The sequence below is a fragment of the Melospiza melodia genome, chromosome 28 (assembly GCF_035770615.1).
Source record: "Melospiza melodia melodia isolate bMelMel2 chromosome 28, bMelMel2.pri, whole genome shotgun sequence".
NCBI lineage: Eukaryota > Metazoa > Chordata > Aves > Passeriformes > Passerellidae > Melospiza > Melospiza melodia.
Window position 1 is genome coordinate 3,411,761 of NC_086221.1, and position 15,871 is coordinate 3,427,631.

Genomic DNA, 15,871 nt, shown 5'->3' on the forward strand with positions numbered 1-15,871 from the left:
GCTGTGGGGCAGGGCCAGCAGGGCTTGTGGGGACAGTGGTCAGGTCTGTGTGTGCACAGGGGGTGACAAAGGCTGTGCCATGTCTGTGCCATGGGCTGGGGCCTGGCCAGGTTGTTTGGGGCCAGTCTGGGGCACTGGGCTGGCACTGGAGCTGGGTGAGCAGGGGAGGCAGTGCTGGTGCCAGTGCAGGGCTGGGGCACAGGGTGGGGGCCCTGCAGCCCCCCCAGCCCCTTCCCACTGGGCTCCAGGGTGTCAGGCTGGGAATTTACCTTCTGTTCTTGTTTTTGCAGAATTGCACAAAGAGAGGTTTCTTTTTTTTTTTTTTTTTTTTTTTTTTAATTTAACGACTTGTAAAGTGTTGTCTCCCCCCCACCCTCCCTTTTTTTTTTTTTTTTTGTAAGAGATATTTTGACTCAGATTTGACCTCTGTTGGGAAATGATTCTTGTAACTGTACAATTTTTTTGCCTCCTAATAATAAATTAACAATTTTGCGTTGCGGCTGTGGTTGCTGCCACGTTACTTCCTCACCATCTCTGCCACCCATCCTTGGGGGCCCTGCCTGGGAGGGAGGTCCCTGTCCCCTGGGTGGCACTGGGCACTGTGTGGCCATTGAGCAGGCACCTCTGATGGTGTCAGATCCTTGTTTTTTTGGCCTGGGTGCCAAGACCAGCTTGGGCACTCCATCCATGGAGCTTCCTCTGGACCTTCTGTGTCTCAGAACTGCTGCAGAGCCCTGCTGGGTCTGGGGTCCTGCAGTGCTCCTGCTTCCTCTGGGGGCTGTTCCCACTGCTGCAGGGCTGCTGTGTCCTTAGGAGGTGCCTCCATGTCCCCAGGAGGGGGTGACCATCGCTGCTGGGGTCCTGGGGGTGGCCCTGCCCTGCCCTGTCAGCTGCCCCAGGGTGGGAGCAGGGCTGGCCCGGGGGTGCTGCCACAGGCACGGTGCCAGTGCTGCCTGCACCCCCTGCCCCTCCCCACGCCTGCAGCACAAGCCTGGCTTTGTTCACGCTTGGCCCAGGCTCAGGAGGAGCCATGTGGAGCAGGCACATGAGAGGTGCCCTCCCCCAGCAGCCCAGAGCCCCCAGACCCTCCCGGGACCCCGCTGACCCCATGGGCACTCCAAAGGTACGGCCTGGGTATGAGCCCCCTGCATCCCTGGGCCGAGACCAGACCCCTCCTCTCCCAAACCGTGGGGCCCAGCACGGGCTCGCAGCGAGGAGGATGAAAGGAAAAACCCAGTTTTGTGTTCTCAAAAGAAAACTGGGCCTTTTGTTTCCCTGGAAACAGCTCTGCGAAAGCGAAGCGCGCGCGGGGCCGGTGGGTGTTGCGCACAAAGCCCGCACTGAGCCCCTGCCTTTCACTGCCCCTGGCAACCGGCTCCTTCTCGCTGGCACTCCGGGGCTGGGTGGCTGCCAGCCCCGGGACAAGGAGCTCTAACAGCTCCGGTGGACGGGGCTGCGTGGCCAGGCTGCCCTCGGGCAGATCCGTCCCGCCTGCTCCTGACCCCCCGGCCCTGCTGGGAACATGTGGGCTTGGAAACCCTGGTGCCCTGAAACCGCCCTGCAATGGGCACGAGGAGGGCCAGGAGCCCTGTGGGGCAGTTTGGGGAGATGCTGTCACCCCAAGGGATGCTGGGGGTGGTGGTCCCACATCTTCCCACAGCACTGCAGTAGCAGCACCTTGGTTGTGCAGTGTGGAACCAGGCTGGGGGCTACCTCAGCCCTGTGCTGGGCTGGCTGGACTTTACTGAGACCAGTTCAGGTCCTACAAACCACCCCAAACCCAACACTTCAGAGGGCACCCTCACTCTCAGCATCACCCCAGAGGGAGGCAGCAAAGGGGCTGGGGGCCTTTCCCCATCTCCCCTGGCTGCTCCCTGCCCTCCTGCCCCCCAGCTGCCCATGCCCACCCCAGTGCCCCCAGGTTTAGGGAAGACCCATTCCAGGGGCTCCCAGGGCTCAGCCCAGCAGTGCCAGCGGCTGCAAGCACGACGTGCTCTAGGTTACTGGTTTATTGAGCTCATACAGGGCACGGCTTGGATCCGTGGGATACGACCAGTTGGACCTCTTCCTCTTGTGGAGGGGCTGGCAGGAGGGGAGGGGACAGGAGGAGGGCAGTTTGTGTTTGCTGTGTCCTCTGGGAGCCATCATGGTCAGCCTCTGTAGTTTCAGGTGAGACCTTTCCGGCACGACGCCATCTCCAGAGCAGAGCCCCGGGGAGCCCGGCCAGGCAGCCGGGACAGGAGGGTGCTGCTGTCCTCACTGACCTCTGGGCAGAGGCAAGAGGGTCACCAGGGTAGCCATGGGGACTGGCATTTCAATCCCACCTGCCCCATGCTGGCTTTGAAGCCCACGGCGCAGCCCCCTGAGCCGTCTCTCTCTTGTTCCACGTCCAGACACGAGTACTAATGGCAGAACAAGGTTTGGTCTTGGGAGGAGGTGGTGAAACGATCGCTACGGCTCCCTGGTGGCACTTAGCATGGCGTGCCCAGGGCCAGGAGGGGCGGGGGGGTCTCCCGGGGCTTGTCGAAGAAGATGGAGGAGGACATCTCTGTTTTGAGCTTGCTGTCGGCGCTGCTCTCGCTGGAGGAGCCGTCGGGGCCGCAGCCCTCGCAGCAGCAGCAGCAGCAGTCCATGAAGGCCTGGCCCAGGGGACGGCAGAGACACAGGAGCAGCACGGGCGTCACGGAGCACTTGAAGAACAGGAAGAACTGGTTGATGAGGTTGAGCAGATCCAAAGTCTGCTTGGACACGTCGGGGGACATGTAGGCCACCACGATGTTGCAGACGTTCTCGGGGGTGGTGCAGAGCCCGTAGATGACGGTCAGGGCGATGATGGTGCAGTTGAGGTGGCCCTCGGCCTGGCCCTGCTTGGAGCCCCGGCTCTCGCCCTTCTTGTCGGGGCCGCGCACGCGCCGCGTCACCAGCTGGCAGCTGACGGTGAAGAGCACGGGCAGGCAGAAGTAGCAGCCAAAGTACCACCACATGCGGGCGTTCTGGTAGGTGAGCACCAGCGAGTAGATGGACTCAGGCAGGTTGGACGAAGGTTTCATGGTGCAGAACTCGCTCATCACGCCGGACACGGGCGACGTGTCCCGTGCCAGCTGCCAGAGCAGGATCTCGGGCACCGAGAGCGTCATGGAGCCCACCCAGATGACGGCCAGCTTGGCGATGATGGACTGGCACTGCTCGATGGGCCGCGTGCTGGCCTGGGGGCTGGTGGCTGCGTGGAACCGGTCGATGCCCAGGGCACACAGGCTGAACGTGGTGACCCCCAGCGACGAGACCTGGTCAGGGAGGAGGCACAACAGGGACATCACAGGGGGCTTGGCTCTGCCAGGCTGCGGGCAAACCCCTGGCAGAGACCAGAATGTTGACTCCATGTTTTAGAAGGCTTGATTTATGATATATATGTTATATAAGATATAAAAATTATTATTGGTTATAATGCATATTATTTATATAACTTATATAATACATTATTCATCAACATAATATATAATATATACAATTATTATTGAATATAATTTTAATATAATACTATGTACTAATTATTATAATATATATTAATTTCAATATGATATATATTCTATTACTGTTATATTAATATGCTATATATTATATAATAATATATATAATGCATATAATATATCATATACTATAATATATATTATATAATAATATATGTTATATAATAATATATATTATATAATATATAATGTTAAATTATATATTATATATATTATATATAAATCATAATATATTTATATATATTATATTAAATTATAGATATATTAAAACTATACTAAAAGAATAGAAGCAAGGATTTCATCAGAAGGCTAGCTAAAAATAGAAAAGGAATGAATAACAAAGTCTTGTGACTGACCAAGACAGTCCAAGCCAGCTGGGCTGTGATTGGCCATTAATTAGAAACAACCAAAATGGACCAATCACAGATGCACCTGTTGCATTCTACATCAGCAGATAATCAATGTTTACATTTTGTTCCTGAGGCCTCTCAGCTTCTTAGGAGGAAAAACCCTAAGGAAAGGATTTTTCATGAAACATGTCTGTGACACCTGGCTACCTAAGACCACCACCCCTCCTCCAGAGGCTGTAGGGAGGTCACACCTGTGGCTGCATCCCAAGGTTTAGAGTCACTTTTCTGTGACTCCTGAAAGGAGAAAAATGTCCCCTGCCCCTGTAGTCCCTGCTCAGCTCCCTTTTCTGCAGAAGGGAGAAGTTTAGCTGGATGTCTGTCTGTCTGTCCATCCAGCCAAGGTGGGAACAGCAGGGTTGTCCTTCAGGCTCTTCCTTCCCCAGTTCTGGATGGCTCTTGCAGAGCAGGGTCCATCACACCCACCAGGGTTCCCAGGGTTCCCAGGTTCCCAAGGCCTGCCTGGACAGGCCAAGCGAGTTGAAGGCGCCCTTGTCCCAAATCAGCTTGGGGCAATTTCCGCTGCATTGAGAATAGCAAGAAAAACATCCCCTCTGCCAGAGGAGGAGGCCAGGGCAGGGAGAGGATTCGCTGTGGCCAGCAAACGACCAGCACTCCCAGCCCCAGAGTGGGAGCCAAGTCCCACAGCCCTTGGCCAGCATGATGGCAGAGTCACATGCTGGTGTCCCAGTGCTGGGGCCGTTCCTGGCCTCACGAAGCCATCAAACATCAAACCCGTGCTGAAAGACCTTCCCAGCACTCAGGAAACCTCCCAGGGCTCCATGTGGTGCCCTGGGAACAGCCTGGAACAGCCTGGAACACTGCCCCCCCTGACCCCCCAGGCTTTTCCTTGGCCCTGGGCTGGGCACTGCAGCAGCTGATGGCCACAGTGATGCCAGCACTCAGCAGCACATTCAGTTATGCACAGCAGCATCTCCCCAGACACAGAATCAGGACACCAGCCCAGCACCAGCATCCTGCACCCAGCACCATCTCCTAGCATGTCCCAGCTCTGCCCAAAGCCCAGAGCCAGCACCCAGCACACTGCACCTGCACCCTGGCTGGCACCTGCAGCCCTTGGTGTTGCTGTGCTGCTGCCTACACCCTTCCAAGGGCTCTTCCATCTCTCCTGGTGCTGTGGAGCACCCATCTCCAGTGCCCTGTTTGCAGGGATGGCACTGATGGTGGCATCAGTCAGTGCAGCACATCCCTGCACACAGCCTGTCCCCAGGAGCCCCTGTGACCAGCTTTGCTCCCAAAGCCTGGCCCTGTGCCACAGCACTGAGGATGCATCTGCTTCCCACAGCATCCCTGCAGTGCCTGAGCCACAGCCCCAGCAGACAGACAGACAGACAGACAGGAGCCCTGGCCTCCAGAGAGGATCCCTCTCCCAGCTGACTCTGCTGGGATTTGGCTCTGCCCCAGCTGAAGCCCTGGAGCCCTTTCTGCCCTTGCTCTGGGGGGCAGGAGGGCAGGGCAGGACCCCCCACACCAGGACCTGTGACACCCTCATCCTTCTGCAGCACCAACATCCCACCAGCATTCCTGTCCCTTCCTGGCTCCTCTGGGACCAAGCTGTCCCAGGACACCCTGAATCCCTGAACCTGCTGGTGCCACCCCCAGGGTTCTCTCAGGGGACAGGGAGCCCATGAGCAGCAGCTCTTCCTCAGATCCTCCTCAAAACAGGGTCTGTTTTGGGCCTTGGGCAAACTCCTGCCCCTCTGAGTGCACCCAGGTGCAGCTGGAAGCCTGAGGGGGAGGACAGGGATGGGGCAAACTCTCCAGTTAGTGAGAGGATGGGGTGGGACACCTCAGAAAGGAGCAATGCCTGTAGGGCAGGGGTACAAGGGGGCTGCAGGGCTCCCCCAGCAAACACCCCATGCTGTGCAGCTTTGGGGCTGTGCAGCTTTGGGGCTGTGCTCAGTGGGACACCCCAGGCCATCCCCCTGCACCCAGAGGAGCCAGAGGTGCTGCTGGAGCTTTAGGGCTGTGCCCAGGGAACCCTGCACAGTGCAGACCCTGGGCATGGACAGGGGTCTCTCACAGGTGACTGTCACAGGGGATTGTCACAGGGGACTGTTCTGGGGCAGGGCATGGGGCAGACAGGAACCCAGAGCACTGGCGTGGATGCCCAGGGGAGGGGAAGTTCTGAACCCTGGTCTGACCAAGCCCGAGGGGTTCTTCAGTGACCTGACCCTGTCCCTGAGCTCTTCCAGCTGTTTGCACCCTTTGATAAACGGGGCATTGACCACAGAGAACAGGCAGGCTTGCTCTGTCTGTCTCACCAGGGCACAGCTGGACCCAAGGTTCCCTGGAGGATGGGAGATGAGCGCACTGAGGGGTGGGTTCCTGCATCAGCCCAAATCCTGCCTGCCCTCTGGGGCAGTTTTGCTCATTCTGCCATCCCCTGTCCCCACAGTCCCTCTGCCCTCCTCAGTGGGTGCCTGGCTCTCCCTGAGGTGTGAGGACAAGCACAGATCTCAGGCTTCCAGACCTCACTCCTGGGCTGTCCCATTCCACCTGCAGCCCCCTGGGCCATCCTCAGCAGCCCACAGTGTCCAGCACACTGCAGGGCTGAGCCCCCAGCTTTGGGTGGGACAGGAACAGACAGATGGGGGGACCCTGCTGACAGAAATCCCTGTGGTGGCTGGATGGGGTCTGATGGGCTTTTCCCAGCCCTGGCAGCATCAGTGCTGGCTGCAGAGCCAGAGGGAAGGGCACTCTGGGGACTGTCCCTCAGCTCCTTGTGCCCCATTAGGGATCTCTGGCTGTCCTTGTGCCAGGCCAGCAGCCCCACAGCCTGCCCCAGAGCAAGGGGACAGAAAGGAGCTGAGTCCTGCATCCCTGGGGCCCTGAGCAGCCCTTACCTCCATGAAGGGCACGATGCGACAGGACACGTCCCCCAGCAGCCTCTTCTTGGTGATCTCGTTGAAGATGACCACGGGCAGGCAGAAGAAGAGGATGAGGAAGTCCCAGAAAGCCAGGCTGGCCAGGATGGAGTTCCAGGCACTCTTCATGTAGTAGTTGTGCCACACGATGCACATCACGGCCAGGTTGGCCACGATGCCCACGGTGAACACGACGAGGGACAGGAACACGACGGCGTAGGCGCTGTAGGAGCCCTCGGTGACCGGGTACAGCGGGTTGTGCATCTGCAGCCGCCGGTCGGACACGGTGCTCAGGTTGGCCCGGGGCTCGGGCCCGTCCCGCTCCGTGGGGACCCCGGCGTCGGTGCTGGAGGGGAGCAGGGCCCGGGTGGGCTGGAGGCTGCCGGAGCTGAGGGGCCGCGGGAATTCCACCCGCACCCCCGGCCCGTACTGCTGCACGGCCCGCGAGTCCTCCGTGCCCCGCCGCTGCCGCTGCCCGCCCGCGGGGACCGGGGCTGTGTGCTCAGCCTGCCCGTGCCCTGTGCTGCCCCGCACCCCCTCCGGTACCGGGGCGCTGTGCTCAGCCTGCCCCGGGCCAGCCCTGCCCCGCATCCCCGCGGCCCCCGGGGCCAGCAGCAGCAGCAGCAGCAGCAGCAGCGGTGGCGGTGGCGGTGCTGGCGATGCCATCGTGCCCGCTCCGAGCCCCCGCGGCTCCGGCACCGCCGCTCGCTCCGGCTCCGGCCGCGGCTCTGCGAGCCCGGGCAGCGCTGGGCAGCAAAAAGCGGCGGCTGGAGGGGAGCCGAGCCCTCTGCTGGTCACCCACCGCCCGGGACACGGGACAGCGGCCAGACTGGGCAGGTCCACAGCCCCGACACCCCCAGCATCTGCCTCAGCATCCCCAAACATCCTCAAACCCCTCCCCAGCATCTCCACATCCCTAACGTTCCCAGCATCTGCCTCAACATCCCCCAGACATCCTCAAACCTCTCCCCAGCATCTCCACAGCACCGACACCCCCAGCATCTGCCTCTACATCCCCCAAACATCCCCTCAGCATCCCCAAACATCCTCAAACCCATCCCCAGCATCCCCACAAATCCCCCAGTATCCTCAAACTTCTCCCCAGCATCTCCACAGCCCCGACACCCCCAGCATCTGCCTCAACATCCCCAAACAGCCCCGCGGCATCCCCCTGACATCCCACGACACCCCTCCATCTACCTCAGCATCCCCAAACAGCCCCTCAACATTCCCAGACATACCATAGCATCCCCCAAACATCCTCAAACCTCTTCCCCAGCATTTCCACACCTCCAGCATTTACCTCAACATCCCCAAACACCCCCCCGACATCCTGCAACATCCCCCAAACATCCTCAAACCCCTCCCCAGCATCCCCACAAATCTCCCAATATCCCCAAATATTCCCCAATGTCCCTCCAGCATCCTCCCCTGAATAAAAATTCTCCAAGATCCCCAAACATCCCTTTAGCATCCCCCCTGGAATTCCCCATCCTGGAATACCCAATACCCCCAAACACCCCCAGCCTCCCTCAGCATCCCCAACATCCCCCAAGATTCTCCAATGCTCCACAACAGCCCCCCGTGGGCAGGACAGGGCTGCCAGGGCTGCCAGGGTGAAGCACAGGGTGTTCTGAGTGGGTTTATGGTGGGATGTGGGACATTGCTTGTCAGGAGCCAGGACATCCCTCTGGCTGTCCTGAGCAGCCCAGACCCTGCCAGGGGGCTCAGAGACCCCGGCACAGAGCCCAAGATGCCTGTGTGGGTTTGATTATGACCCATGGAGCAAATTATCAACCTTGTATGAAGATCTGCAAGCCACAACAGTTTAGGTAGAATATGAGTGAAGTTATCACAGGGTGGAAAAGTAGATTTTGGGGTTTTTGGTATGGGGGTTCAGGAGGCAAGATGGAGGAATCTGGGCATGTCCAGCCTTTCTCCTTCTTCTTCTTGGCCTCCATCTTCTGCTGTGATGTTGGCACTTACAGATTGGTTTAGAGTAGAAGCTCACTGTCTAACACAGGTGATAGGTATTGGAAAGTAATTATAAATATTGTACACATAGTTTTAAGTATAAAGACATAACACTGCCCTGGGCACAGGCAGAGTGCCTGGAACTGTCCTGCTGGATGGACCTCAGCAGGGCAGGAGAACATATTTTATAGATAAGATGCAATAAACAACCTTGAGACCGAGAAATGAAGAGCTCTGACTCCTTCTTCAAGCACCAGCCTGGGAAAAGAGACTTTCCAACTTTTCTCGGGGTCACTGTGACAAGCTAAAGATCCCAACAATGCTGACAGAGTTTTGGGGTGGGATGGCCTCCTGCTCCACTCAGCCACGCTGTGCTCAGCTGGCACTGGGTGCTGGGCCACCACAGCTGGGCTGACACAAATTCTGGGGCTGGGGGACAGGAGGAGTGAGTGCCCCCAGATCAGAGGGCTCAGTGAAGCACAAACCCCTCATCCCCGCTGCCCTGGAGCTGCTGCTCAGAGTGTCACAGGCAGGGTCAGCCAGGGCTCAGCTGTGCCCGAGGGCTCTCCCTTCTCATGATGCCTCAGGTTTGGCTTTTCTATTTTTCACGTTCTGTGCTGCTTTAGTGTGCGGGTCTGGGTTCATATTAAGGGATGCTGAGCTCTGTGCACAGAGCAGGGAGACAAAACAATTCCTGCTCCAGCTGGGCACCAAGGACAAATGATCCAAATCTCAGCCCAAGAGCACAAACAATATGAACTAAAGACAGAAAAACAAGAAAGATGGGACTTCATGGGTTAAAGCTGTAACTGGACAATTAACCCCAATATGCAAATGGACCAAAACTTATAAAAGTGAGAGACCCCATGACCTGTCATCCATTTTGTGCCCATTTGGGTTCACCTGGGCTGTAGCCCTGGCTGGTGTTGGTACAAGCCCCTCAGGGCACAGGGCTGGAGGGAAATCTAAGCACAAGGATTGAACTGAAACCCCATGAGAAACTGAGATATATAAAGCTACAAACTGAAATAGAAATACAGATTTAGAATACAGATTTTAGCTTTCAGTAGAAATTTATACTAAGCGCCTTGGGTATCTAAAAAGCTGCAATAGAGAACAAAAGCTTTTTTGTCTTTAGGCACAATTCTACCATAGTGGTGGCATTTCTATAAGGTTGCTTTGCCCCAGATAAAATGTAAATTGCTGGGCTCTTGTGCTGCCCAAGGTGGATCCATTGAGGCCTCCTAATAAACCCCTACTTTATTCTTTAGCTCTGTCCAACCTCTGTTCTAGCTCAGCCTTCACCAGGCATCTCTCACCCTGCTTCTGCAGCCACGTGCTGCCTCTGACTCTCAAATGCTCTGAGCTTTGAGCACCATTTGGAAATCCCCATGAGAAAAGGAGGATTTTGGCTCCTGCTGGGCTCTACAGGAGCAGATTGGCAATGCCCAAGGTCTGCCCTGCAGCCTCAGAGGGATCATTGGCCCAGCCTGAGTTTCCTTGAGAGCCAAGGATGTCACAGCACTCCTGTGAGCTTTGTGTGCCTGTGGATGTGACTGCCTGCTCACAGAAAGGCAGATAAGCCTTCCCATGAATTGGCCTGGGAAGTTTTAGGGAGGCAAAGAATGGTAAACAAATGGTGAACAATCTGCAGCTGGTGTTTTGAATAAGTTGTTTTTTTCATCAGGTGTTTACCAAAGGGTGGTTCCTTGATTAACCAACTGGGTTACAGGTGTTACTGAGAAGCAGCCAGGTTCTGGTGAACAATGTTGATTATAAATATCATGAGACTGTAATAAAAATGCATTTTTAGCCCTCTGATAGTGGATGGAGTGTGTCACTATCCCCACAGGTGACTCAAAGGCTGCAAGGATTCCAGGGAATCTGAAAGTTCACGTGAGTCAGGGTTCACGACTGCTCTGCCCTTGATCCACTGCCCTGCACCTGAAATGACCCAGGAGAAAAAATGCCCCAAAGAGCTGAACTGGGTCCAGTTTGAGCGGGGCACAGCGCAGTGCCCAGGGTGCCAGCAGAGCCAGGGCAGGGGCAGCTCGGCCAGCCAAGCACAGAGAGGGTTAAATGAGGATGAATAACTCGAACTTGCTCCTCAGCAAAGCCCAGCGCTGCCCCAGCTCCCTCTGCAAGGCTGAGACAGGAGAGACGGGGGCACCAGTGCCCACAGCAGGCTCAGGGGGGCTGGCACTGCTCCTTGGCCAGGCCTGGGCAGAACCCACCCCTGTGCCACGGCCAGGATGGGCAGCTTGGCAGTGCCCAACACCCCTGAACACCCTCCAACAGCACCCAAATACCCCCCAAAATCTCCAGCAGCACCCCAAGATCCCCCAACACCCATCTAACATCCCCCAGCACCCACACAACATCCCACAGCACCCATCCACATTCCTCAGCACCCCCCAGCACCCACCAGCATCCTCCAACAACCCCCAGCACCCACCCAGCACCTCCCAGCACCCACCCAGCACCCACCCAACATCCCCAACACCCATCCAGCACCCCTCAGCACCCACCTAACATCCCCCAACGACCCCCAGCATCCCATAGCACCACCCAACATAACCCAGCAGCCCCCAGCACCCACCCAACACCCCCTAGCACCCACCTAACCTACTCCAACACCCACCTAACATCCCCCAGCACCCCCCAGCAACCACCCTAACCTCCCCCAACACCCATCCAACATCCCCCAGCACCCACCAGCATCTCCCAGCACCCACTCAGCACCCACCCAACATCCCCAAGCACCTCCCAACACCCCCCAGCATCCCTCAGCACCCACCCAGTATCCCCCAACACCCACCTAACATCCCCCAGCACCCACCAGCAACTCCCAACACCCACCCAGCACCTCCCAACACTCACCCAACATTCCCCCAGCACCCATCCAGCAACCACCTAACATCCCCCAGCACCCACCCAGCACCCCCCAGCACCCACCAGCACCTCCCAACACCCACCCAGCACCTCCCAGCACCCCCCAACATTCCCCAGCACCCCCAGATTGCTGAGCAGGGCATGAGCAGGGGCAGGAGAGGAGCAGGATGAGCAGCTCCTCCCTCAGTGCCCCATCAGCTCGGAGGAGGGAGCCCTTGCAGCGCTCTCCTGCCAGGTGCCGGCAGCCAGGTGCTCTGCAGGAGCTGAGCTATTTTTATTATTTTTTTATTTTTGGTTTCATTCCGCGGCATTGCACAAGGGCCGGGCGCTGTCACGGAGCTGCCTGGAGGGGTCACTGGGGCAAGGTGACACTGCAGGGGCACAGGGGTGACCCCAGGCTGGCTCTGCAACCCGGGAATCGCTGCCCGAGCTGCTCCTTTGGGATCCTCCTCTTCCTCCCCTCCCTGCTTGCAGCAGCTCGCAGTGAGCTGGAACCAGGCTGGCCCAGAGCAGCCCTGGCACTGCCTGGCAATGGCACATTCATCTCCTCCAGCTGGATTCTCACAGGTCAGGCTGTCCCCTGGGAGATGAGAGTGGGTTTGGCACATTCTCCTGGGAGGGGCCTCACCAGAGCCCAAACATTCCCCTGGGAGCCAGGAGAGGATTTTCCTCCATCCCCCTTGCAGGTATTTCATTCATTCCTCTGTGCTTTGGACAAGTCTGCATAAAAATCATACACCACTGACATCCCACAGGGACAGCCCCAGCAGCACATTCCAAACCAGGACCACATTCCAAACTCTCTGATGGAGCAGGGACACGGGCCAGGAGGGCTCCTGAGCCTGCACTGCACCACCCAACAGACTGGAGCTCTTCAAAGCTGCTCTCAGGGACAGGAGAGCTCTGCTGCAGCCCAGGGCAGGGGGAAAACCACCTGGGGATCTGGAAAACCACCTGGGGATCTGCAAAACCATCTGGGGATCTGCAAAACCACCTGGGGATCTGCAAAACCACCTCAGGATCTGTAAAACAATCTGGGGATCTGGAAAACCAACTGGGAATGTGTAAAACCACCTGGGAATGTGTAAAACCACCTGGGGATCTGGAAAACCACCTCAAGATCTGTAAAACCACCTGGGGATCTGGAAAACCAACTGGGGATCTGCAAAACCAACTGGGGATCTGCAAAACCACCTGGGAATGTGCAAAACCACCTGGGGATCTGCAAAACCACCTCAGGATCTGTAAAACCACATGGGGCTCTGGAAAACCGCCTGGGGATCTGGAAAACCACCTGGGGATGCGTAAAATTGCCTGGAGATGTTAGGAGGATGTTCCAACCTTTGTTAGGAGGAAAACCTAGGGGTTTGGTACCAAAATAAACTCAGCCCTGAGTGCAGCTGAACTGCCTGACATTATCAGACAGGCTGTGTAGAGCAGTTCCAGCTCTCCTCTACCAAGCTTTTTCTTAACTGTCTAGCTTAACACCCCTGAAGCCCTCTGGCCAGCATATTCCCAGGTATGAACAGAGAAGTCTGTAAAACCACATGGGGATCTGCAAAACCACCTCAGGATCTGTAAAACAATCTGGGGATCTGCAAAACCAACTGAGAATCTGTAAAACCAACTGGGGATCTGGAAAATCACCTGAGAATCTGTAAAACCACGTGGGGAACTGTAAAATCACCTGGGGATCTGAAACCACCTGGGAATGTGTAAAACCACCTGGGGATCTATAAAACTATCTGGGGATCTGTAAAACAACCTGGGAATCTGTAAAACCAATTGGGGATCTGTAAAACCACCTGGGGATCTGTAAAATCACCTGGGATCTGTCAAACCAATTGGGAATCTGTAAAACCACCTGGGGATCTGTAAAACCAATTGGGAATCTGTAAAATCACTTGGGATCTGTAAAACCAATTGTGGATCTGTAAAACCACCTGGGATCTGTAAAACCACATGGGGATCTGCAAAACCACCTGGAGATCTTCAAAAACCACCTGGGGATCTGTAAAACCACCTCAGGATCTGTAAAACCACCTGGAGATCTGTAAAATCACCTGGGAATCTTCAAAACCACTTGGGAATCTGTAAAATCACCTGGGATCTGTAAAACCAATTGGGGATTTGTAAAACCACCTGGGATCTGTAAAACCACCTGGGGATCTGCAAAACCACCTGGGAATGTGTAAAACCACCTGGGATCTGTTTCACCCCATGCCCAGGTACCCCCACAGCTCCCCAGGCGCTGGGGAGGTGGAACAGGGCCACATCTGATCCATGGTGGGGAGGATGATGAGGGTGCAGCACCAGGACACACCAGGGGCAGTGGGTGGGCACTGCTGGGACCCCCAACCCTCTGAGGGGTTTCTCAGAGTCCTGCAGGATCCCCCTGGGCTCTCCTGCTCCAGCATCTCCCTCCTGGAGGAGCCCAGTGGGGTGAGATGTGCATGGTCACTGCCACTGCTCACTGAGCTGGGAGATTCTGGGGGAAAGGAGAGTTTGTCCTGGGAATTTTTTGGGGAAAAGAGAGTTTTTCCTGGGAATTTTTGGGGGAAAGAAGAGTTTTTCCTGCGAATTTCTGAGGGAAAAGAGAATTTCTCCTGGCAATTTCTGGGGGACAGAAGAGTTTCTCCTGGGAATTTCTGAGGGAAAGGAGAGTTTGTCCTGGGAATTTCTGAGGGAAAGGAGAGTTTCTCCTGGAATTTCTGAGGGAAAGGAGAGTTTCTCCAGGCCATTTGCTCCAATCCAAGCCCAGAAGAATGGCTGAGATGGAGAAAGTTTGAAAGGCTGGGTAGAAATAAGGTAGAAGTGACTGCAGGGGTGATGCTGGTGCTGAGATGGGCAGTGGGATGGGCATTAGGATGGCAGTGGATGGGATGGGATGGGATGGGATGGGATGGGGTGGGATGGGCAGTGGGATGGGCATTGGGATGGGATGGGCAGTGGTTTGGGAATGGATGGGCATTGGGATGGGATGGGATGGGATGGGATGGGATGGGATGGGATGGGCAGTGGGATGGGCATTGGGATGGGATGGGATGGGATGGGATGGGATGGGATGGGCAGTGGGATGGGCATTGGGATGGGATGGGCAGTGGTTTGGGAATGGATGGGCATTGGGATGGGATGGACAATGGATGGGCAGTGGATGGGCAGGGGATGGGCAGTGGATTGGGAATGGATGGGCATTGGGAATGGATGGCAGTGGGGATGGGCAGTGGATGGGCATTGAGATGGACAATGGATGGGCAGGAGATGGGCAGTGGATGGGCATTTGGATGGCAGTGGATGGGCAGAGGATGTGATGGAATGGGATGGGATGGGATGGGATGGGATGGGATGGGATGGGATGGGATGGGATGGGATGGGCAGTGGGATGGGAATTGGGATGGGATGGGCAGTGGACTGGGAATGGATGGGCATTGGGATGGGATGGACAATGGATGGGCAGTGGATGGGCAGTGGGGATGGGCAGTGGATGGCAGTGGATTGGGAATGGATGGGCATTGGGAATGGATGGCAGTGGGGATGGATGGCAGTGGGGATGGGCAGTGGATGGGCATTTTGATGGGCAGTGGGTGGGTCCCCTGAGGGCAGATGGAGCTGCCCGTGTGCAGCACGAGGAGCATCTTTGCCAGGAGCTGCCTGTGCCAGTGATGCTGAGCCCCTTGCTCAGGGCTGGGACAAGCTGCCCTGTCCCCAGGTGTGCAGCACCTGTCACCCTGTCCCTGAGGCTCCTGTCCATGACCCCAGGCTCCTCTCCAATGGGGCTATCATGGCACAGAGCTGCCCACCCCTCTGCCCTTGGCAGAGTCCCCCATCAGCCCTGGCAGTGGGAGCAGACCCAGCACAGCTCAGCCCTGCCAGGGTCCTTCCCTCAACGAACACATCTTTTATTCTTAACTCGGAATCAAGTCAGAACCCCACGAGGCTTCAGCCCAGCCTTCTGCCATGGCAGCCAGAGCTCTCTGTGACACACACACAGCAGCAGAGCCGTCCTGTTGGTTTCTCGGCTGTTTGGGTGGCCTGGAAAGGCCCAGGGTGGCCTTGGACAGCCCGTGCTCCAAAGGACGAGGAGAGACTTCTGATCTTGTTTCGGTTTCGGTGTTTATTAATTGTTTATCTAAAAGATTTTCTCTCGGCCTGACAGAGGTCTGCACAGCAGCCAGCCATGAGC

The 15,871-nt window shown here is 56.6% G+C and overlaps 1 protein-coding gene across 1 annotated transcript; it reads right to left on the bottom strand.

Moving 5' to 3' along the window:
* Nucleotides 1-1,994: 1,994 nt before the first annotated feature.
* Nucleotides 1,995-7,552, bottom strand: GPR37L1 (G protein-coupled receptor 37 like 1). The gene is made up of 2 exons (XM_063177809.1): nucleotides 6,802-7,552; nucleotides 1,995-3,284 (listed from the first exon to the last, which is right to left on the bottom strand). The coding sequence occupies exons 1-2, from the start codon at nucleotides 7,486-7,488 to the stop codon at nucleotides 2,472-2,474; spliced, it is 1,500 nt and encodes a 499-aa protein (XP_063033879.1). The 5' UTR covers nucleotides 7,489-7,552; the 3' UTR covers nucleotides 1,995-2,471.
* Between the last annotated feature and the right edge of the window lie 8,319 nt (nucleotides 7,553-15,871).

What these genes read in the sequence shown, in the direction of transcription:
- GPR37L1 (XM_063177809.1), bottom strand. Translation starts at nt 7,488, where the DNA reads ATGGCATCGCCAGCACCGCCACCGCCACCGCTGCTGCTGCTGCTGCTG. An exon ending in GCATCGTGCCCTTCATGGAG is followed by an intron (nt 3,285 to 6,801) that starts GTAAGGGCTGCT and finishes CTCCCTGACCAG; the next exon opens with GTCTCGTCGCTGGGGGTCAC.